General features: G+C 42.7%; 1 protein-coding gene across 9 annotated transcripts in view; it reads right to left on the bottom strand.

Moving 5' to 3' along the window:
- Positions 1-24768, bottom strand: part of LOC136433235 (ninein-like protein) — a 31546-nt gene extending 6778 nt beyond the window's left edge. For 3 of the 9 annotated variants that reach the window (XM_066425229.1, XM_066425232.1, XM_066425234.1), the window contains exons 1-21: positions 24578-24768; positions 15024-15216; positions 14480-14582; positions 10582-10784; positions 10122-10212; positions 9606-9802; positions 8979-9226; positions 8592-8664; positions 8048-8190; positions 7172-7312; positions 6583-6744; positions 6139-6268; positions 5813-5905; positions 5252-5432; positions 4713-4808; positions 3353-3424; positions 2519-2781; positions 1959-2188; positions 1529-1658; positions 1052-1225; positions 206-439 (exon numbers count right to left, since the gene is read on the bottom strand). In XM_066425229.1, coding sequence (XP_066281326.1) covers positions 206-439; positions 1052-1225; positions 1529-1658; positions 1959-2188; positions 2519-2781; positions 3353-3424; positions 4713-4808; positions 5252-5432; positions 5813-5905; positions 6139-6268; positions 6583-6744; positions 7172-7312; positions 8048-8190; positions 8592-8664; positions 8979-9226; positions 9606-9802; positions 10122-10212; positions 10582-10784; positions 14480-14582; positions 15024-15206 — 3147 coding nt within the window. In that variant the 5' untranslated portion in view covers positions 15207-15216; positions 24578-24768. Of the gene's footprint in view, positions 1-205; positions 440-1051; positions 1226-1528; positions 1659-1958; positions 2189-2518; positions 2782-3352; positions 3425-4712; positions 4809-5251; positions 5433-5812; positions 5906-6138; positions 6269-6582; positions 6745-7171; positions 7313-8047; positions 8191-8591; positions 8665-8978; positions 9227-9605; positions 9803-10121; positions 10213-10581; positions 10785-13286; positions 13443-14479; positions 14583-15023; positions 15217-24577 lie in introns of those variants that run through there. The other 6 variants (XM_066425231.1, XM_066425235.1, XM_066425236.1 and 3 more) reach the window with 4 other exon arrangements.

Raw genomic sequence — 24768 nt, 5'->3', positions numbered from 1 at the left:
GATATGCATGGAAACATTAAATCTGAGCTTTAATGTATTTGAAGTTGCTTGTAATAACTACTGAACACTCTGGCAGCTGGGATCATATGCAGGGCAGGTGCCCATGGAGCAGAAGGTTTTACCTTGAAAGCCCTTATCTACACACTACAGCAGATCTGAAGGCACTACAAGGTTTGTAACTGCAGCAGCATATGTCATCCCTGACCTTCTCTTTCTCTTTCCTCAGAGAGGCTACTTCTTTGTTCAAGTCATCAACTTTGCTTTTCAGCTGCTTCCCTCCCTCTTTCTCTTTTTCCTTTTCCCTTTGCTTGTCTCCAACTTGCTGCTCAAGCTGTCTGGACTTCTTGGCCAGTTTGTCTTGCTCGCTGGCAAACTTTTCCCTTTCCTCCTCAAATCCCTTTGTCAGTCGTTCCATCTGTTTAGCAAACTCTGCTTCAACCTGACATAAACATGCTCATTAGCTGACACTCCGTCACCTTACATCAAACCTTTTAACGACCCATCTATAGAAGATCCTTTCCTCCCAAACACAGACTAGATGGAGGAATTTTGTTAGTAAATCCTTGTTTCCAACACTGACAATACTGGTTAACATTTTGTTAACACTGGAAATGGCTAATGAGAAGGTGTAGAAGTTGTAGAGTAGACAGGATCATTGTTGTTAATGAATGATGATTGAGATGTTTCATGAAATGTATGAAATGCTTGACAATTACATGGGTTGATACAAGAGAATGAAGAATGGAGAGACATCGGTATCTCCATGGATGGCCTCCCCATTTACAAAATTCTGTTGCATGGTAAAGACACATGGCCCTGCACTCCTCCACAAACTGATACTTAACAGGACCATGAGACCTTGATAGGAGACAATTAACTTCACTGGGATTATACAATAATGGGTGGGAAAATAGATGGTCAGTTAAATTGATGGAAAGATGAATGGATGGTTGAATGGAAATGAGTGGATGGATGGATGGATGATAGTTAGTTCTAAGTGAACATTAACACAAACACCTTCATCAGCACTGCACATCCCCCAAATGCCTACCTTTTCCCTGGTGTCTGAGGAGACAGACTTCTCCAGCTGGACCTTCTCCAGCTCAAAGTTCTTCCTGATGGCCTCCTGCTCCTTCTGGTGCTGCTTCTGTAGAGCCTCCAGCTCCGTCTGGAACTGTCGCTCCATCTGGTTCCTCTCCTGGGTGTACGTCTGGCACAGCTCAGCCTGCATGGGGAAATAAAACAACCTGTAAGATGGGGAAGACTTTCACCTCCTTAACCTACAGTGTTCACTCACAGAACAGAGGCACCTGGTGGTCTGCCAACAAGCCACCACATCTATGTGCTAGCATGTATAACGGCCCTAATAAACCGGATAGTGAGTGAGTGTGAGTGTAAACTTACAACTTTATTTTATTTTTGTGACAAAGTCCTAGTATGTTACCAAGCTACCAGCTGCTTTTGAAGAGAATAAGATAGTAACCACAATGCCCAAAGGAGGGATAGAGCTGTTTGTTGAGGTTCTGACCTTGTCCTTGTCCATGGTGCTCATGAGGTTCTGCCTGTCCCTTTCTGAGTTTTTGCTGAGCTCCTTCCTCTCGCGAGCAAAACTCTTCTCCATGTCTACCTTTGCTTCTTCCAGAGCTTCCTTCTCCTTCCTGTAGGTTAAAGGTGAATATGTGTCATCTGACGAAAGATAGCGGATGCTGTCTAAAACGTCTGACAGTTTCAAAATTATATCCACTTGCTTGAGTAACTGAGTAACTATCCTTTGGCATGTCTTATTACCTGGATGTCTAACCTTCATCAACGCATCTGATGACAAACTAAAATTGGAGACAAGGTCAGCCATATTTATCAGTATCAGTATGTTGCAGTGTATTCCTACATTCTAGATACTCCTTGCTTGTACCTATTCTGCTTCAGTAGAGACACCCACACACTGCTCCTCTGCCTACCTGTGCTTGTTCTCCAGCTGTTCCATCTCCTTGCGGTGACTGTTGATGAGCTCGTTCACCTCCTTGTCGAAGCCGGCCTGCAGGGCGTTGACCTCCAGGTGGTGCTTCTGTTCCATGTTGGACTTCTGCTTGTCAAACTTCTGCTCCAGGTCTCTGCGCTGGTCCTCCAGCTTGGTCTGCAGCTCAGTCGCGTGTTGGGTCATCAGGTCAGATGCACCCATGTCCTTCTCCTGAACACAAACAATACATCAGCTGCCTTTCGAAAAAACTGTTTTACCATGTATGGCATATTAAAGACAATCTACCTGGGACCAAAAAACAGTCAGGCCCTTTTCTCACTTATTCAACTATTACATAAGCTGACCTTCTTCTTGTTTTGTCCCTAGCTTTTTTTGTGAACTGAAATTTTTCTGTGACATGTTGTGCAATCCACATTTATTTAGGATGTACTATCATGTAGGCAGCTTCCATCCCACATACTGAACAAATACTGAACAAAGGTATACTGAACAAATTTCACACTTCAAATGCAGTGGTATGTGTGACTAGTCAGCACCCACCTTGAGAAGCTGAGTCCGGGTCTCTGCAATCCTGATCTCCAGGTCCTCCTTAAACTCAGCCTCCAAGCGGTCGCGTAGACCGGCCTTGTCGAGCGCAAATTTTTGCTCCATTTCGTTTTTCTCACTCTCATGTTTCTCTTGGAGCTCCACAAGGCCTTTCTCCAGCTCCGCTTTCTTCTCCTCCAGCTCGGCAATCTCAAACTTGTACGCCTGCTCGATCTCTCTCCTCTCACGGTCAAACTGGTCACGCAACTCAGACACATCTGGTTTAGTTAGGGAGTGGAAAATGGTTACCACATGACTACTAACAGTAGGCTATATAGTTCATTCTATCTGTGATTCTGCTTGGAAAGGCCAGGTGACTGAGCCAGAAATATCTATTTTTATCGAATTGTCCAAATTGCTATGTGCATTTGATTTATTTTAAAAATCTAAATAACATGTAAAAACTGTATCATTATCTAATCTTGTCATTTGCAAACACAAAATCAATTCCTGTTGAAAAACAGTAAAACTCGACACACAGCACCATGTGTGACAAATAGGGACAGTCAGCATGAACAACTGGACAGACAGTTGACATTTGTGATTATGTCAAGTAACAGTTGAAACACAGACATACGGTATATATTCCTTGTGCATATCATGAAAATTGATCATGTAAAAGTGATGCGATGACACAATGTGAATGAATAATTTTTGTTGAGATTAGCAGCGTAAAATGCAGGTGTTACAAAGGTAATGATTACACATTAGTCATTACGAGCTCTAAGACAATGTGACAGAAGACACAACAGACATGACACCATACTTCGTTCCTTGTCTCCCACTTACTTTCAGCATGGAGAACGCGGGAGGGGGAGTGAGCTGGTGTGAGCTGGTTGGGAGAGGCGGAAAGTCGAGAACCTGTAGGAGGAATCCGAGAGATCTACGACCGTCCAGTCTGCGCCGGGCGGCCAGGGGTAAAGGTCAATCAGGACATGCAAGGTCATGCAGCAAGAACATGCAAATAGCGACAGCATGGATGCAGACAGGCACGGACATGCGTTCTGACAGGGCAAGATGTCTGACATCACTGCCTACCACTGGATTTGATTTGGATGAGAACAGCCAAAGCTGATGTTCATTCAAGTACACTCAGACCGTTTCATTTATTCAGTTAATTCAAACTCCATGGATCCAGTAATGGGTTAACATCAAAGTGAGTGGCCATATATCTGTGAAACTTGGGAATGTCATGGTATGGTAGTGAATGAGACTGAAGTAAAGGGAAAGATTTTGTTGATTAGATGATTTGATGGAGGGTATGGGTGATACTTTCCCAAATCTTGGTTTTAAGGCTCTGACCAGGCTGTTTAATTTACCACACTACACACTTCATATAATTTACAGTTCCTAGATTCCAATAAGGTTGGCAGGCAGTGATGCAGATGCTACAAACACACACTCTGATTCATACACCACAGGCAAAGCAACAAATAGCACCAGCAGAACAACTCAAACCTCTGCAGACAAAGCCCACTTGTGGGTACTCCACCTTCCCCAGCCCATCCTGGGGGTACCCCACCTGCACACCCACGTGGGTGTACTGCACCGGGGCGTGACCCAGGGATCCTGGTCATGCAGTGGCAGGATAGGCAAGCATGCATGCATAATAGTATACAGACAGTACAGTGGTTAGTAATCATGCAGACTAATCATGCAGTACAGTACCATGGGAGGGAAGGACCAACAACAAAACTGAACATCCAACATTTTGGAAAATGGAAATAAATGATTTTAGTAGGTAAAAAGCAAATGTCTTCATGGCCCACTCACTGAGCAAAAAGAAGACAATTAGACTTTCATTCAATTGTCAACAGGTCAACTCCTACGCCTAAACTTTTCACTTGGGAAACTAAATCATCTTCTCACCAGTATTTACAGTGACAAAACTTGAAGAATGATCTAAGCCAAGTGACCCTTCCCTCTTTTCCATCCTGGTATAAATACACATTTCACACATAACAAGACAGGCACAGCTGAAATCTTTAGGCAATCATAGACAGGACATAAATGCTGAAAGACAGCCTGCAGCAAAGAGATGACACATGCACAGTTGCAGCATAGGAACATGACAGTAACATGACAACACGGCATGCAGCAGTGACAAGACTGCTGGAGGTGTGAGGGGTTTGGGGGGTGGAACCCATACCGTCATCCTCCTGTGATGAGCCAGTGTCTCTCTTGGGAGTTGGAAGTCGCCGCTTTGTTCTTCCCGAAGGGCCTTCATCAGTCTCTGACTCATTATCTATGATTGAACAGTTATGTGTTAATGTGAATAAGACAACACCTGAATATTATTGAAGTTCAAGTTCTAATACTACTAAACTCTATATGAAGCCATACATGTATAGAGAACATAACAGATTTGCTACTGCTAATGCAATACATGTTAGACATTCTCTTCCAGTATAGAAATGATCAAATAGAAATGGTAAATGTTGGTTCTGAGACAAAAGATATACACTATCTACATTAACTGTGCTTATCAGGACTGGTACATGAAAGGAACAACCAGATGAGGCAGGTACTGGGAGGCTGGATATTGTATAAACGATCTCTTTCAAAATGTCTTCCATGTTATCTTCCCATGTTATTTATTTATTAGTTATAAGAAAGGAACCAACTACAAGGACTGGTAAAGAAAGACTGGCGCAAGGATCCACCAAGAAAAGAGTTGCATCAACGGACCTGAGGATGTGGTGTGCTTCCCCCTTCTCCTCACAACCGTGGGTTTCTGGTAGTCGGACAGGATTGAGCCGGTACGCCCCACCTTGTCTTTGTTACCACGGCGACGGACATGTCTGCCTGTCAGCTGACTGCGCAGTTCCTCGATCTCCAGAACCAGCTCGTCATTTTTGTCTCGGAGCTCCTGTGAAGGTCAAAGCTGATGAGCGCTTTTGACGAGTGCCGATCAAAACACACTAATAATATAGGGTCTTATCATTTTACTATTCTTGCCAAATAATCATGACGAATTGTGATTTTATTAATGGTTTGAGGAATACAAATTGTAATATGTACAAAGTGTTGCTGCATGCATACTAGTAATCAAATCCCTGTTGAAGCATAAAACTAGAAAACACAAAGGAAAAACAACAATTTGGAAGCAAACTCAAACTAATTTATTCTCCCATCCCAGCAAAGTTATATGACTAACAGCTATTCGATCTAATAGATAGTTGGTGAAAAATGGTAAGGGAACAGGAGTAATAAGATTTTATTGATAGTTATTGATATAGAAGTTCCCACCCTGTTGATGGCCTCCAGGTCCTTGATGTGCTGCACAATGTCAACCTCCTGCTGCATCTTCAGGGAGTCACGGCGAGATTCAATATCTGCAAACTGGACAAAACACATTACATTACATTTCACTACAAAACCAGTCACTGTTTAGACATGATTGCCAAAATAGTCAACTTTCACTCACACAGTCAGACAAATGCAAAGGTTAACGGATACAGGTATATTTTTGTTTGCATCAGCCTATAAAAATTACGGTAACATTGATTTTTATAGACTTGCGATACCTGACACACGGAGAAGTTGAAAGAAGTGAATGATAGTATAGAACTGACCCTGAGCTGTAGATCTGAGTAGGCCTCGTTGTCCTTGCTGAGCCTGTCATTGTGTTTCTGCAGCTCCACCAGACGTTCTGTCATCTCCAGCAGCTCCTTCTCCAGGTCTCCCCGCTCCTGGTGGGCATTACTGCAGACACAGACAGGCACACATGCTGGTCACAGACATGGAAAAACCCTTTTATACTAGTGGTGACAAAGCCTGAGCTGTAAAAGTTATTTCCCTGGAATTCAAGTTAATTCTAAAGGCCTGTACTGAAAGAGATTTAAAAAAGGGACAAGAGAACAAGGAAAAAGACACAAAAAAATAGCTAAGGAAGGGGGTCTTTGACAAATATAAAAACAGAATACAAGAAACAAATCTTGGACAAATTATCGTTTAATACTTATGATGATTAACTCCCTTTTCTGTAAGATTGAGCAGCACTAAGTAAGGATGTTCACCTGAGTTTCTCGTGCAGCCGTTTCTGCTCCTCCAGCAGATTGTCGATCTCATGTTCTAACTTGCCCTTCTGTTTGGCAGCCTGCTGGGTGATGAACTCACGCTCCTTCTGGATCTCTGCCTGCAGACGCTCGATCTTCTCCTCATATCTTTTCTCCGTCGTCCTGTAGGGAACAAAAAAACATCCTGTTTTACCCCAAACATCTGTCCGGTTTTTCCTTGTTTGGACAAGTGGGGGCACATGTGCTTTATTTCTCTTCATCTTGTTACTTTTGCATTCAAACAACTAATAACAAATTCTCCTTGTGATCTTTGCTTGGAAACATATAACTGTATATGAGTTCTTCTACTTGATGATAATGTCTCTGCATCAAAAAGTCAGATACTGTACCTTCAACATTTATCCACCTTTGCACACTTGTCCTTGAATCTGATAAGGTTGTAAATCAACCTTTCAAAAGGATACAATGGATTGCATCTTATGTTCTGCATAACAAAGAGTAAACACCCTTTTCAAAAGACTGACATATAAAACAGCAAACAGCACTCTGAACAGATCTACAGCATCACGAGTACTGATGTAAGTCTGACCTGAGTCTGTTCTCACTGGTCCTTTCCATCCCAGCGTGCCGATCGTCCACCTCCTGCACCAGCTTGTTGATGCGCAGGTTTGCCGCCTCAAGGTCACCCTGCACCTTGTCTCTCTCCTTGTAGGCTTGGTCAAGGTCAGACCTGGGGTGAGATAATTCTCTGCATTATTTCACAATTCATGTGACATTTCACAACTATCTCTTTATAGAGATGGTGCAGTAGCCTTCAGTTTTGCCAGGTTGCATGCACAAGATTCAAAATGCCTAATAAGTTGCTGATCTTGTCATCACTGCAGTCACTTCTCTGCCATACTGGAAAATCTTTTTGTGGTCATATGGTGAAGTGATGAAGTTGTGCTATTACACTTGTATATTTGTAAGTGTTGCATTACAATGGTAGCAGTGGCCATAAAGGTGGGCTGAAGCTTTCTCCTGAACTGAAACAGCATCTTGACAGTTTACTCTAGCAACTGATACTGACTAGGCCAAGAAAACAAATGTAATATGGCAAGCAATGCAGTATATCACCCTGAATGCAGTACTCACTGCAGAAGCCAGATGGTGTTACTGTTAGGTAGGGGAGGAACAGACAAGAGTGAGGCCATGGTAACTAGGCTCTACAGGGAAGATTAAAGTGATCCTGGTTCCCTACCTCATCACATTCCTGAAGACAATGGCAAGCCTTACATTGGAGTTCTATGTATCTGTCTTTCCAATCATATTCTTTTTAGGTTCCGTAAATATTCATAAAAAGCAGACAATTCTTGCAAAACTGAATGAATGTATAACTGATACAGCCTATCCTGTCTTCAATTCCTATTGTAGATCTGCCTAACTAAAGACAATTGTCCCTATTCTAAAAGACACTTTTACTTACTTGAGATGCCTGATCTCGCTCCTGTAAGACGTCAGGGCAGCATGGTACACCTTGTTGTCATCAGGGATGGCGTAGAGCTCATGTTCCAACTCCATACTCAGCTCTGTGATGTTTACCTTGCCTCCAAGCTCAAACCCAAGGTCCTGTCAACATTAGACATTTATATTAAAAGTGCAAGAGCATTTCCCAGTCAGTTTTTGTGATTCTAACCACAGATCTGATCTATATCTTTATACTAAAGGAGAAACAACAGAGATTGTGTAGTTAGGAAGGTTATATCATATTGGGCACTTGGGACTTAAAACAAGAGCATATTTGTGAATAGCATTCATTTGTTTTAAAAACATGTGGCTTAGCTCCATTTATAATCAGACAAGGCACAATCAATGGACAAACGCTGTAGCAGTTATTCTTTGCACTGCATTCCAAGGTGGCAGAGGCATGCACTTCATCAACTGATGTTTATGGAGTAATGAAAATGTGGGCAAAGACACCAACTGCTATCTGAGAAGTAGTCAGTGACCGGACTGTTGCAGTGACTCACCTCCAACACCTCCATGGGACTCTGTATGCCCTCCTCCTGCCACAGGTTCACTATCTCATCTGCCTGCACATATCTGGGGGTGGACAGAGAGGTGTCTTGGAACAGTCTTACACCAGATTAACCAAATAACCACACCAAGTTCAGTAAAAAAAACAGAAATATCTCACCATTTGCCTAGTGTTTTTTTTTTTATGCAGAGGTCTGGGATTGAAGTCTATACCTGTAGTTGCAGTTAAAGTTTGTGTAACTGATATCAGACAACTCATGCACTGATTTTATCCTTGGATAGGGTTCATCAAAATTTTTTTTCAAACAAGAAGACCTATAAAATAACCTTCTTAAACTTTACATAAGAATGAAGGCAAACTAAGAAGTCTGCAGCCGTACCCAGTCCCTTCTGAGTCGAGTGCTGAGAACAGGTTGATACCGACCAGCGGCGTGGCGACCCTGGCGAGAGACTCGTCCATGGACATGGTCCGTGCCAGTCTGCGCCTCTCCGCAGCCATCAGGCCCCTGGTGGGGGAGGGGGTTGGGGAGGGGGAGGAGCTGTACTTGAAGAGACCGTTCAGGAGCTCCTGTAAGCTGATCTTCCCGTCCTCGTCCTTGTCCAGAGTCAAGAACAGGTGGGACAGCTCCTGGAGGAACAGATGCACAGATTACACACAATTTACAAAGGATTCGGAGCAAAGTTGATTCATTATCAAGAGGATGACAACCTGTCCAAAACCTTGTAGTCAGTCTAAGGTATCTGGGTAATTTGACAAATTCATACATCCTCAAAAACAACTGACCTATATATACCTCAAGGACTGACTACACGAGGGACAAAAAAACTACACTCTTCCATAACAGGTATGCACAACTTGTATTTCACTACATTCTTGCTACATCTAATTTGGAAGTTAAGTATGGTTACTTATTTAGCTGGAAGCTTTGGAATAAAGCCATCTACTTTATCCACTGAAAGTAAATTCATTACTAACAATTACAAGGAAGGTCGAAATGTTTCCTGACCTCATCGTTCATCTCGTCCAGTCCGATGTGTTTACAGACCAGGTCCAGCTCGGCCTTGTTGAGGAAGCCGCTGTGCCCCACCCCCAGCTCCTCCCAGATCTGCCTGATCTCCTCCTGTCTGTCCTCGTCTGTGGGGCTCATCATCGCCCCGCGGGACGGGGTGTACACGTCGTCCATGGTACCTGTCTTCAGCAGACCTGGGGAAAGACAACAAGACTTCTATCACCAACAGCAAATGTATAAGTATAACCAACTCTTATATGAATACTATGACATTTTGATAATATGCTCTAAAAATGTACAATCTTGCATGACCAGGAAACATAGCCAGGAGACAATGAACGGGAAATTGAAAGGTGAACAAAGGCAAAAAGTCAAAGGTGCATGATAACTTTTCACATGGAAAATATCAAATGTGAAATTTCAAACCAGCAAACATTATATACATGTGATGAATCACTGCTATTGCCAAAGAGTCAGTTATCTCATGGTTTAATGTACTAATTCCTCACTCACCTGTCCCCTCAGCCTCAAATGTTCTCTCGTGTTCCTTGTCACTGTCTCCAGTAGAGGGTGGTTTCTTTCTACCGTCGTCAGACTCAAGGCTCTGTACATGGTAGAAAAGAGTAGATCACGTAAGAGCTTACAAATGTAAGATCAGAGCTTTCAATTGAGTTCTTTTCAGCTAAAACTATTTGAAAACTGCTGTTTTCTGTTTTTATCTATTTGAATTTATCTATAGGATCCGCTGGTGATTCTAGATTCATGTTACTAGAGTCATGTAAATTGCAAGATGTAAATAAAATATTGAGACAATTGAGCATACACAAAATATATCCCCATTGGGAGGTTCAGATAGATGGCAATCATTCCTTCAACCTGACTGAAGATACACAAACTGAACACTGCAACATTCTGACCTTCTAACAGCATTCAAATCCATTCTTTATAAACTTGCTACACCGGTAACACATACCTGAATACTGGCCATAGAAGACGTCCTTTCTCGAAGAGTTGTGCGTCTCTCTGTTCGCCCTGCCCCTTCCCTGACTTTCTTGGCTGGAGTCGGGTGGCTTTCTGACCGTGAGACGTCGTCCTCGGAGTCTAAGAAGTCAGGTTTGGAACGGCGGCCATATTTTTTACGCCCTTTGACATACTTTGGTTCCACCTCCTCTGGTACTGTTGGAAGGATTCAAAACATATTATTAAGCAAACCAGTTTTGGAACAACATGCTTCTACATTATGTATTCACTTTGTATGGACTTGGATATGAAAGGCCCACCTTCAATATGAAATATGCAGACAAAGACTGCAAATTGCATGCACACAAACCCATAATTTTGCAGTCACAATAGAAGAATTGTGGCATTGCAAATCATCTTCCAGTGAAATTCTAGGGGGCTGGTGCAAATTTTTGAATAATGACTATGTTATACTATGGTGTCACTGAGGAATTCAATATAAAAACTTTACTTAGTCAAGGACAACATATTTCTATTAAAACATGCATGCCAAAATTACTTTAATATTCTTGATGTTGTACAAGAAAGGTATAGGTATTTCTGACAAACTGGTAACTACATTTCTGATTCGATGTTTTGGACTTACCTAATAATAGAAATACTCTATTATTCAGCATTGCTAATAAATTGTTAATCAATTCATTTCTCTGATGGGTCTGTGATATAATTTTAGCCAACAGGCTGGTCTATTGTAAGGTTATGGGAAAGACAGGTGCAGCCTTTGAACTGTCAACAAACGTTAGCCATGCCATAACACACTGTGAGAGCAGGTGTTACTGTAGTGTGGCCAGTTATTCATCACATCACTCATGCATTCAATACATTGCTTACATTTGTCCCTGTCAGCTTTAGATTAATGTAACTAATAAATATGCCTTCATATACAACACACTTTACCCTGACGTCACCACAGGAATGTGATGCTTAACAGTACAATAAGACTAAAGCACAAGGGTCTGACTGTGATAACAATGCAGCAAATACAAACAGCACTTAAAAATTTCCTCTGTCTTGAAAATAACATTCAATACCACCATTCCACTTTGAATGTTGGCATTCCATTGTGATTTAAAGCAAAAGCAGTAAACAAGGATATACAGGGTGCGAAATACTTTATTGAGCCAGGTTGCACGGTGTGCAACCTAGGTAGAATGCTAGGTTGCCCGTCAGAATTTCAGGTTGCCCCACCTAAAATTCACTGATTTCTTGAAATTATATTTTGTAAGTACTGTACATAGTATTACATAGCCTTTAACAATATAACTTGTGTTCAAATGTGTTTTTGTTTCCAAATAAAATTCAATGATATACAATGTAAATAAAACGCCACAACCCACAACAAACTAACTTAAACAATTCATGTGTAACAAGGCTATTTTTCTTAGTACAAATATATCCTTTTTCAACACCCATAGACTTTTTGCTTCTTCTGCTCTAGCAAGAGTTACACTGTAATAGGACTTGTACCTGTACACTATTCTCATCCTGCACATAAAAGTACCTACCGGGCATATTTTCAAAATCTAATAAAAGTACCCCCGGAATAAATTTACCTATATTTTTTATTGGAAAATTTACAGGTGAGTTATCAATGATACACATGTACAAATGTGTGATAATCACAAAATAGATACAAAAGTCTATGTCATTGTCCAGTTTTTATCTCACTGTCACAACATTTAAACAACTTTGTTTATTCTATTATCATTGTTGCAACTTGTCAAGAATTTTTTTAAATCCCAGCTTATAAAGTGGCTTCATCTCCACTTGTGCAATCTTTAATTTTGCCCCCCCAAAAAACACTAGCAACATTTCGTTCATAGAAATACACAGCAACTCAAACACTGCTCTCTACCGGTAATTGCCGGTACTGCAGATTACACGTCATTACTCTCGCGCAATCACGCGATATTTAGCGATAGTTGATGAATTCAACATGGCGGCCAAGAGCCGAGCGCTGAGCCGCGCTCTCTTTCCGACGAATTTCGCGTTTCAGGCACAATAAAACAGGTTGACTATGGATGCAAACGAGTGAAAAAGTATCGGTAATTATTAACTTGTTTAGTTGGGGGTCGATTTATATGTTTGGTTAGGAAATTTACGAGAGTGAGAACGAGTGTGTGTGCACGTGTGTGCGAGCTTCCTTGGTCCAACTTATTTTCTACTTCGTCCAAATAATTGCCGCAAAATCGATTTCTCTGGCCCAAAATTTAGGTAGCGCGCCGCGCAACCTGGGTTTAGAGATAAGTTGCGCCAACCCAAATATTGTTGCGCTGCGCAAGTGCGCAACCGGGTATTTCGCACCCTGATATATCAATAGCATGCACAATGTAATATAATGGACATCACTCCCCTATAATGACTGACACTTTACCGGTAATATGCTGCAATGGCTAATTAGAACTGAACGAAATTTGCCATTTCGCCCCTCCCCATATCTGTTGAAACTTGAATTCTTACATGGTAATCATACAACAGAAATGTTATGGATAAACAAGACATTGACCTGACCACAAATAGCATTTAGTCCATATGGAAAGCAAGAGCACTAAACAATTCGAAAGGTTAACGATCCATCTTAAATTTATGCAGATAATTGCAGCAGAGATCTAGCTGAAATCCCACTGAAAATTCCCGGGAAGCTCATACACAACTGACCTGCCTTGGAAGGGATAATACACCAGCTGGGGCACTTCTATAGCGCCTACAACAATAAACACCTCCTACTGCAGGGCCAGCAGCATACACAAAGGGCAAATGCCTGGCAAAAATCAATACAACAAACAGCAGACAGGGATATGGAAGTCACCTATGTGCCATGGCTGCCCCATCGCTTAGCCTAAACAGTGGCTATGCAGGGAGGGGAATACTGTCCTGGCATCTGCTAAAACAGATTCTCTGCATTTGGGCTACCATTTTCTTCCCATATCTTTATTTTTAGAATCTGATGAAATCTGCTGACATACATCAAGTACATATAGAATACTAAAATGATACTTTCATGATGACATTGTAACCCCCAGCAGAGCCCCAGACTTGATGTGGAAGCTGGCAGTGATGAGGCCCAGATGTGGGAAGTGGGACAATTAGGCATAGGAATGCATGCCTTTTTGCAAAGACTAATCAGACCTTTTTATGGATAACTCCTACCAGACAGTGTAGTTGGTGCATTTTTAATAAAGAGTAATTGGCAACTAAATTCTAACAGTGAAGCATAGCAAGCCTGCAGAAATTTAGCTAGTTGCTAAATTCCCCTCATCTAATACCGGCTATGGAATTCCACTACTCTCATTGATTGTATGCAAATTAGGTCTGAATTTGCATAATTTATATCTGTTGATGATCCTCTCTTTCTCAGACACACACACACGAACTCTCCTGAAGACATAACCTTCTCAGTGAAGGTAATAAACCAACAGTGCTAGGGTGCCTGATGTCCTGCTGGCAGAGCAAATCTCAAGGTTAAACTGAAGGCCATTGATATATCCAGCAGTAATGACTATTACACAGCTGGTAACAGATGTGCTTCATATCCCCATGATTATACCTTGCTAAGCAGGAAAGGGTGGACAATAATAGTAGAAAACATTCTTAAAAACATGGACGTAAAACTTGAGCTGTTTTTTCTCCTGATCAAGAAATTTAACCCAGTCGTTCAACATAAGTGTGCTCATCACAAAACAAATGAACTGCATTATTCAAGACAGCTAGCTAGTTCTTCCATTTCTGTACTGGAAATACAATTGATAATCTTTATGATTATCTGTATCTGTATAGCGGGTATAACTGCCATTCTGTATCTGTATCTGTATACCCGGCGTAACACACCAGCTGATAAATCTCTCACTCACCGATGTCCTCGATGAAGCTGAAGTCCTCCTCAGTTGTGTCCAGCTCATCCACAGAGTGAGACAGCACAGCAACAAACCCCTCCTTAAACTCATCAAAACTGACCTGGGGTAAGGGGTCATGAAGAGTTGGTTAGAAGTGTTGATACTTAAGAGAAGTTTCTCTAAACAAATAAATCCTGATACCTAAAATTATGTTACTTCTAAAATACACTCATAAGTTATTCACAAAATTGATTTAGATGACCCAGGCAAACATTGTGTTTTCTTTTATGTATGCAGGACATTTGCAATATACTGTTGTACTGTACTTGTTTTTTTGTTTCAATTTTTACTAAAAAAAAAGCTTTTACCCTTCCTGTATGTTCTTAATTGCATAACCATACATGTATATTCGCATTTAGATTTATCTGTATTTCTGACTAAGAGGTAAGTCATATCTTCAAAAAGTTTTCACAAGTTCTTAAAGATAAGACTTTTCAGCCTTTTTAACTTTGGTTAATTTATCAATGGCAACACTGGGACAAAATGCTAGGAGTTCCCGTACCCTGTTGTTGGGGTCCTTGCCCAGCAGTTGTTTGGCGAGGTTGTCTGCCTGGTCGTCCAGCTGCAGGCGGTGGCACAGCTCCCGTAACTCCGCCCTGTCCAGGTAACCAGTACCGGTGGTGTCACAGCTGTCAAACACCTCCTTCAGCTGGGCTACGTACACATCCTGCTCACCCTCATCCATAATGTGTTATCTGGAAAGGTAATGTTGTCAGCGGTCAAGATTTGCTGGCCGTCTTCCCAGAAATGTAAGTATCTAATTAAAGACATCAACGTTACCAGGGAAATGAAATGATTCCATAACATATCTTGGATCCATTCCAGATTTTGCTCAAACTTACAAGCCTGGTCACTTAAATCACATAGCAACAAACACCGATAGGACAAGTTAAACTGTCTTCTGTAGGCTTCGACTGTCTAAATCTTTTATAGAAAAGGCAACAACAGACGATTTTTCAGTCAGCTTACCTACAAAGGTCTGGTAGAGTAATAGCTCAAGAGCACAGCTGCTACAAACTTACACAGAGCCGTGCTTCTTCACAATTAAACCTGTGGGGGGTTCCCACCTCTAGTCTATTTCAAGCACCACATGTGCCCCACACTGGGAGGTTCCTTTCCTTAGAGTACCTTTGAAAGTTTCTCAGCCATGTCTTGAGGAGAAAGAGGTTGCTACAAGTGAGTAGGTGTGAATGTGGAACTGAGAGGACCCAGGGGGAGGATGTGAGGGTCTCAGGGCCAGAAGGATTACATACAGGTACAAAGGGTAGGGTGTGGATCAGGTGTCACACCTGCAACAATCAGGAACACCTGAAGAATCTGGATGGTACAGACTTAATTCACAGCCTTTGACAGTAAGCTTTGAACTCAATGAATCTAAGAACTAATATCTAGTCTTAACATCAGTTGAACAACTCTAGAAATATGACTTTGTCAGATATACTGGTAACTTACACACCAGTGAAATGCTTTGTTTGGCAACAATGTTTTTATGACAAACTGCATACTGGAGATTATGAGTGGCTCACAGTTTCAATCTTTGTCTTTGTTTTTAGAGTCTTGCTCTCATTTCCACCACATAGAATATGACATGTCAACAAAATGATGTGGCAGAAATTATTGCAGTTTTTCACTTTCAATGAGAGAGAGAGAGAGAGAGAGAGAGAGAGAAAATGGTTTAATGATTAAAAACTCTCAAAGAAAACAAACGGTAAATGCCAAGTCATAATCACTTAAGTTAGAGGTACAGCACAGTTCACTCAATAGGCAGCACAGTGTTTACATCTTCCTTTCAATATCTATTATCCAGCCATACAACATGAGTGAATAACACTCTTGGTTAACAGTTTCTCAAATTTCACTCTGGTAGGGTCATCGATTGTTGGCTGCATCATAGTAAGATACAGTCACCATTACCCGTGTTCAAATGTTTGTTTTGATTTAGTCCAACTATTGTAAATCTAAGGCATTTCAACTTTATGTTCAATCATACTATTACATTTGAAGACTATGCGTGTGACTCAATGTACCACAATATTACTGATATGCTGGTAAGTGATCAATATTCTTTCTCTGCTTAAAAACACAGTTGTCAAAGAAACAAATGACATATTTGCTCTGGGTGTAACCAACTTTATTTTTGTTATGGTGATTTAGGTATGTATAAGATCTGATGGAGTGAGTCTGACTGAGCAGCGCTCGTGAGTGCGACTCGCACACAATATGTATGCGACCAGTTTCTTGAGAATGCGACTAGATTTAAAATCACGGTCGCACGGTGCGACAATCCAAAATTAAGACCTGCGCCAGGATAATGGCTGCAGAACTAAGCGGTAAGCCGAAAATATAGGTATTCCAATGCTACCGCGAATATCGTCGGTGAATTTTCTATCATGTTCCCACACCCGCGGTACAAAAACTATCCGTTCCTAGTGGCAAAGTTACCTATAGAAATAAAGGATATAAGTTTCTCTCCTTTGTGGTGTATTTGTTTGATTTGTAAAATGTTTCAAACGTCAAAACTTTGTCGATGAAAGTGAGCGCTCGCCGGACGCTCGCTGTTTTCAATGGCGGCCATGATGTTTATGAAAAATAGACCGCAGCAGAATGAAAGGCTTGTTTCCTGCGGTCATATTTATACCTGTTCAAGTGATGATTTTTACGATCAAAAATTGATGAATCAATTCAAGTGGAGTTTTATTTAAAAAAATATCAAATTTTCCTTTTGTCACCGGTATCATTTCAAAGCTCATTACCTGCCCGTTGTTATGGTGCTGCATGTACTTTCATTCTGCTGCTGTCTATACTGCACAGCGGCGAATCACAAAGCTTTCCCCATGCGGTCTGCCTGTCATTGGATGACGGCGCCGCGCGGTCCTGACGCGGGAAATTTGAACTACGCGTTTCGAAGTTCCCGATTTGACTGGGTCGGCACAAACAGATCATTTTTGATACTATTTTGAGCAAGAATTTTAAGGATATTAAAGTATTTTGGATTATCTGTAGACAGAGGGTGAGTAAAAAGAAAAGAAATGCCTGTAAAAATGTTGAACTTGATGCCAGCAGTGAAGTTTCAAATTATGGAATATGACTTTATTTGTTTTGGTCATGAACCCAATAGATAAGTTCTAGAGTCATCTATTTATTTATCATTCAAGGTTATGTGAATCATTACCTGCCTTGTTCCAAGTAAAAAATACCATTGTGTATTTTTCAACTTGTTGAACTTGAGGCACCGTGGCCCCCGGATAGGGGCCAGCCGGGGAACCTATGCCCAATTTTTCTAAAAATCCATCGTACTAGTATCAGTATGTAGGAAGGTATTGAATGAATTGAATTGCCAATTGTTCTGCACCATCAATGTAGGTTTTTATCTTTTATGATCTATTCAAATACTTTATTCCCGGTTGTTAACGTATAACATTGATTAATAGGAGTATTATTTGGTATAGCCAAGACTTTTGCTTGTTCTTCCAACTTTTTGTAGTGGTGCCCCTAGATTTTTGCTGGTGCTCCTAACTTTTTTGAGTTAGGAGCACAGTGCTCCTAGGCCTAAAAGTTAGTCTGGAGCCCTGCTGAGGGAGTGACTGCAAACAAAGCCCTGGCCAAATGTTCTACTTGAACGAATGATTGTTTTTGGAAAGGTTATCAATATAAACATTTTGTCATGCCATGATCACCTGTCAAGCGTACAGTGGAATCATCTCATGAATATTCATGAGGCTGACAACACAGGATGACATGATACCCTCCAGGGAGAATAGTGGGCGCAAACCTTTGTCCTCACATGAAATATTAACAGTTCAACATTTCAAAATGCCTATTTTTGTCCTCTGCATTTTACATATCACCATATAGTATCACCTTTGCCCATCTACACTACAGGAAAGAGCTTTAAGATATACATAATGCAACAATTTCAGAATGAGTTTGTGACTGTTGCAATTTAATACTAAAAACGTGGAAAAGCACACTGACTGAAATTTCTAAGCTTGCATTCTTGCATGTCTTGATATCATTGTTGTAACAAGATGTAACATGTGTGCTAGTTTAGCAACATTAACATATAGACTAACACGCAGGCCTAAGAGTAAGACCTCAAGAGACTTCCTGGCAGACTAAGAGAGCGTCTGTCCAGCTTAGGAATAAACCATCAGAAAGTGCATACTGGAGTGGTGTTATTCATTGGAACCCTACCAAGAGGTAGAAGAACAGTCCACGACGAGACAGGACGTGTTACATGGTGTCAAGAAGTTTAACCTCACAAGAAGAAGAAGAAGAGGTGAATACGAACCACAAGTTCTGACAAGAGGAAGAAGAAGGAAAAAAGAAGCCTTCGACTGGAACACGGACAGAGGAAGTCCAGAAGAACAAGTCTTCAAGTTGAACAGAAGATGCAACTGTAAGTCGTATCTTACTTTGAAGTCTTTCTAGAGAAACTGAAGTTTGGCGAACTGCATAGAGTATATTCTTTAGAATTTTCATGAGAAGCCAGACAAGATTCCAGACAAAATTCCAGAGTGTCTCAGTTGGATTCCCTAGACAAAAGCGTCCTAGATTTCGGACAATCAGTGTAACTGAAGAACACAAGAGGCCCACAGTCTTGAGATTGACAGGAGTAATTCCCTAACAAGGTAGACCCTAGGTCAAAGGTGCTAGGACAAAGCATCCATCAGTGTCTTGTTAACAGCTAATGAAGTGACAGGATAACAACAAAGATGGCGGTAGGTCACAGACCAGAGTTTTGACACACAGAACAGACCTCTTGAACTAGAATGATGGCAGGAAAGGGCTTTCTACCCGTCCCGAGACCATTAGAACTGACAGGGGATGTGGCAGAGAATTGGGAAACCTTCAAAGAAGACTGGAATAGCTATGAAATAGCGACGGAGACAAGCAAGAAAACAGCCGTGATCAGGTCAGCAACCTTGAAGACGGTGATGGGCAGAGACTGCCTAGATATTTTGAAGAATCTGGACATACCACCAGACCCTGATGATGCAGATGCAAACCCTCTAGAAGACCCTGCAAAGATAATCACTGCGCTTGACAAACACTTCAAGCCATTGAGAAACACAGTCTATGAGCGATACAAGTTTAACAAATGCGATCAGGCCGCAGGTGAGAAGATAGAGGCTTACGTAGCCCGACTGCGGAAGCTGATATCCACTTGTGACTATGGAGACTTAAAAGACCAGATGCTTAGAGACAGAATAGTCCTCGGGATCCGGGACAGCAAGGTCAGAATGAAACTGCTCAAACAGAGAAACCTCACCCTTCAAGCAGCCATAGATGACTGCAAGACAAGTGAGACCACGAATCAACACATGAAGGCAATACAGAACAGTACTGAGACTGATCATGACACAGTCCACTATGCACGCAGAGGTGCCTACAAGCCAGGCAAAGCCAGGGCAAAGAAACAAGCAGTTCCACAGACGTGGAAGACGTCCTCCGCCGGAAGCTGCAGTTATTGTGCCAAGAAACACCCTCCGGGAAGAGATGCATGCCCTGCCTATGGGAAAGAGTGCTCGGCGTGTGGGAAACCAAACCACTTTGCAAGAGCATGCAAAAGTGCAGACCAGAAGCAGCCCAGAAGAATGGGAAAGGCACCAGGACAGTACAAGAAGAGGACAGCTGTACATGCAGTGGAAGATGAAGACCACAGAGACTTCTTGATGACGATCAAGGATGAGAGGCCAAGTCCAGAGAATGCGTATGCGTATGGAGTGAATACAAACTCATACGCCAAACAGGTGTATGCCACAATGAAGGTCGAGGGAAAGAGTGTGAGATTCCAGCTAGACCTTGGCGCCACCTGCAACGTCATGCCGAGGAAAGTGTTGAAGAAGCACAACATTTCCTACCAAGTGGACAACAATCAAAGAACACTGACCATGTACAATGATACATCAATCAAGTCAGATGGTGAAACCATGCTGAAGATGATCAACCCAAGAACAAAGAAGAAGTATTGTGCAAAATTCGTGGTAGTAGATGGCGACAGTACACCACTATTGGGTAGCAGATCCATCCAGCAAATGGGCATCGTGACGGTGCACTACAACAAAATACAAGTGGTACAGTCCAACGGAAGCAGGTTGGACAAGCCTATAACGCGAGAGGGCCTGATCGAGGAATACAAGGATGTATTCACCGGCCTTGGATGTTTACCAGGTGAATGCCACCTAGAAGTCGATGAGAGCATCAAGCCTAGGATTCATCCCCCAAGACGAGTACCAGTGTCCATAAAGGAGCAACTCAAGAGAGCACTGGACGACATGACGGAAGAAGGGGTGATTGAACCAGTGACGACACCGACGCCTTGGGTGTCTAGCTTAGTCACAGTGAGCAAACCGTCTGGAAAACTGAGGATCTGCATTGACCCTAGGGACCTGAACGAGGCCTTGAAAAGGAGTCACTACCCTGCTCCGACAATTGATGACCTGACGCCAGAGCTGCGGAAAGCAAAGGTGTTCAGTGTCCTTGACGCCAAGAATGGCTACTGGCAGGTAGTTTTGGACGAAGAGAGCTCATTGCTGACAACGTTCAACACTCCCCAGGGACGGTTCAAGTGGAAACGCCTCCCCTTTGGGATCAAGTCGTCCCCTGAGGAATTTCAGAGACGCCTAGACCAGGCACTAGAAGGTCTAGCAGGCGTGAAGCCCGTGGTGGATGACATCTTGGTCTGGGGAGAAGGAGAAACCCTGGCAGAAGCCACCACAGATCATGACAGGAACCTGAGAAGCCTCATGCAGAGGTGTAGGGAGCGCAATCTGAAGTTGAATCAAGACAAGATCAAGCTCCGGATGCAAGAGGTTCCATTCCATGGTCATCTCATCACAAGCCAAGGATTGAAACTGGACCCTGGCAAGGTCGCGGCAATAGCTAAGATGCCCCGACCAACGGACCCCCAAGCAGTACAACGGCTGATTGGCTTCGTGACATACCTGGCCAAGTTTCTGCCAAAGCTCAGCGACGTGTGTGAGCCTTTGAGGAAGCTGACTGTGAAAGACAGCGAGTTTGAGTGGCTGGACGCACACGAGAAGATACTGGAGACCCTGAAGGAGTTGGTATCCACGGCACCAGTGCTGAAGTACTACGACCCAACCGAGGAGTTGACTCTCCAGACTGATGCATCAAGCACGGGGTTGGGAGCGGCCATCATGCAAAATGGCCAGCCTGTGGCGTATGCCAGCCGAGCATTAACCGATGCTGAGACAAGATACGCCCAGATAGAAAAGGAAATGCTAGGTGTAGTCTTTGGTTTAGAGAGATTTCACCAATACACCTATGGCAGAGAGGTGAAGGTACAGACCGATCACAAACCACTGGAAATGATTGTCCTAAAACCTCTCCACGCAGCCCCTAGGCGGTTGCAACGCATGCTGATGCGTCTACAGCAGTACAACGTCACAATAGCATACAAGCCTGGAAGTGAGTTGTACTTGGCGGATACTCTCAGTCGTGCCTACTTACCGCTAGAAGAGAAGAGAAGCAAGACCGAGTTGGAGACTGAACAAGTCAACATGGTCGACGAGCTGATCATGTCAAGTCCAACGATAGAAGACATTCAACGGCACACAGAGAATGACCAAGAGATGCAGAAACTGAAACAGTACATTCGGGACGGTTTTCCTGAGAAAGGAAAACTACCAGCAAGCATGGTACCCTACTTCCACGTCAGAGATCAACTGACATTCCAGAATGGAACATTGTTCAAGGGCCAGTGCGCAGTCGTCCCGAAGACACTGAGATATGACATGTTGAAGCGACTACACGCATCACACATGGGGACTGACGCGTCCCTCAGGCATGCAAAGGAATGCATTTACTGGCCTGGTATGAGTGCCCAGGTCAAGGATTTTGTGGAAAAGTGTGACGTGTGCCAGGCGATGGGAATCAGACAGCAAAAGGAAACCCTGATTCCACACCCAGTTACACAGCGCCCATGGGAAAAGGTAGGCATCGACCTTTTCACCCTACATGGCAGAGAATACGTCATCACGGTAGATTACTACTCCAACTACTTTGAGATTGACACATGCGAAACAGACACAAGAGCCACCACCATCGTCAGGAAGCTGAAGATGCAGTTTGCCAGGCATGGCATACCTGACATAGTGATGACAGACAACGGACCGCAGTTCACGTCCTCAGAGTTTGACAAGTTTGCACAAGAGTGGAACTTTCAACATCAAACGTCATCACCAGGTTACCCGCAGAGTAACGGAAAGGTGGAGAACGCTGTGAAGACGGCAAAACGGCTCATGGAAAAGGCAAAACTAGCGCAGGCCGACCCGTACCTAGCGCTGCTGGACTTTCGCAACACGCCAACTCAAGAGATCGGAAGTAGTCCGGCCCAACGTCTCTTTAGCAGAAGGACGAAGACTACCCTGCCGATGAAGACGACCCTACTAGAACCGAAAATTCAGAGCAACATTCCACGCAAGCTCCACCAAGCAAAACAGAGGCAACGGAAGTACTACAATAGAGGAGCTAGAGACATGCCACCTCTAAACGTTGGAGATACAGTTCGATGTGAACCCAACACGCACAGAACAAACCAGTGGAAACGCGGAAAAGTTGTAGCAGATCTTGGCGGAAGATCGTACGAAGTGGAGACAGAAGATGGTGGAAGATATCGTCGTAACAGAAGACACCTACGACAATCAAAAGAAACACCAACAGTTGCGAACGACATGGAGATTGAGAACCACACTCCGGCTGAAACAACAATGGCAACGACACCTACAGCAGAGCCGACTGTAGAAGGTGCCGCTGAACAGCAAACAACAACGCGATCCGGTCGAACAGTGAGACCACCAGCCCACCTGAAGGATTACGTACGCGAATAGATTTGCATGAAGCATAATACTAACTCGAGGACAGTACTAACCAACTGATTAACTAACTCAGAGAGAACTGCAATGAAAACACAAGAACTCTAAAGCACACAAAGAGTGCCAAAGAACTCTAAGGCCAAAGATATGGATAACACTGTATAAGATTTGAAATGAAAAGTTGAGAAATGTATAATCTGAGAACTTAACTAAAGAAAAGGGGATGTAACAAGATGTAACATGTGTGCTAGTTTAGCAACATTAACATATAGACTAACACGCAGGCCTAAGAGTAAGACCTCAAGAGACTTCCTGGCAGACTAAGAGAGCGTCTGTCCAGCTTAGGAATAAACCATCAGAAAGTGCATACTGGAGTGGTGTTATTCATTGGAACCCTACCAAGAGGTAGAAGAACAGTCCACGACGAGACAGGACGTGTTACAATTGTTATGTATGATATTTGCACAACCCATTTTTTAGCTTGAGGATAGCAAAATCATACTTTAATCTAGCAGTTATGTTAAACAACTATAAACAACACCTGTTCAGGTTATGAATAGCCATCATAATAGATTCAACATAGAAAAAAACATATGTGATACATGCGAAAAGAAATTATATTTTTACACAAGGTGTGGCGGTACTGAATATTTCATAACTTGTCCCTGAAGACCTTTGCCCGCACCTGTAAATTATACACTGGACAGGTGACTCACCTGTTTGTTTACAATCAGTGTTACACATTACCGCCGGATGCAAACAGGTGTGCTAACGTTCAAACCCCGAGCTCTAACGTTATCACGGAATTTAAAAGATTCAGCTAAACTGCAAAAACTGCATATTTCGTGTAAATCAAATTAAAGTTAAATCTACACGGCCCCCTTTCAGAAGAAAGTCTACAGACAACCATGCACAAAATAACGTTAACCAGTTTGTCAACCAACGTCAAAATATTTGTCAGTTCACTCAACCGTGAGGACAGTTTTCTTCGCCTGAAATCACGGCTATAAAACTACTGTTCCTGAATAGTCAAGAGTCTGAAATTCGACATAAACATAAAGCTTGGGAACCACCGAACGGTGGAACAGTAAAAACTCACAAAATATCCACGACACCAAAAAATATCAGCCAGCAAAGTTTAGGAGGGAGGGGGGCAAATTCTTACACCGGACCCGCAAGGCATGTTTCTACCGACGCTATCTCCTGAGTTACGTACCTTTTCATGATCTCGGAAGGCAAGAAACCGGTGCCAATGCCCTGAGATACGGGCACAGGTGCTTGAGACGCCAGGTCCTGTACGGAGAAGATGCTACAACTCTGAGGAGTAACTTGTTGGCCGTACACGGTGGTGAGGTGCTGGCTGTACGGACTTTACGGCTGCGGGATTTCAAGCTGAGGACGCCGTGC

This window comes from Branchiostoma lanceolatum, chromosome 4, assembly GCF_035083965.1.
Source record: "Branchiostoma lanceolatum isolate klBraLanc5 chromosome 4, klBraLanc5.hap2, whole genome shotgun sequence".
NCBI classification, from domain to species: Eukaryota; Metazoa; Chordata; class Leptocardii; order Amphioxiformes; family Branchiostomatidae; genus Branchiostoma; species Branchiostoma lanceolatum.
This window is presented reverse-complemented; position numbering and strand designations above follow the sequence as displayed.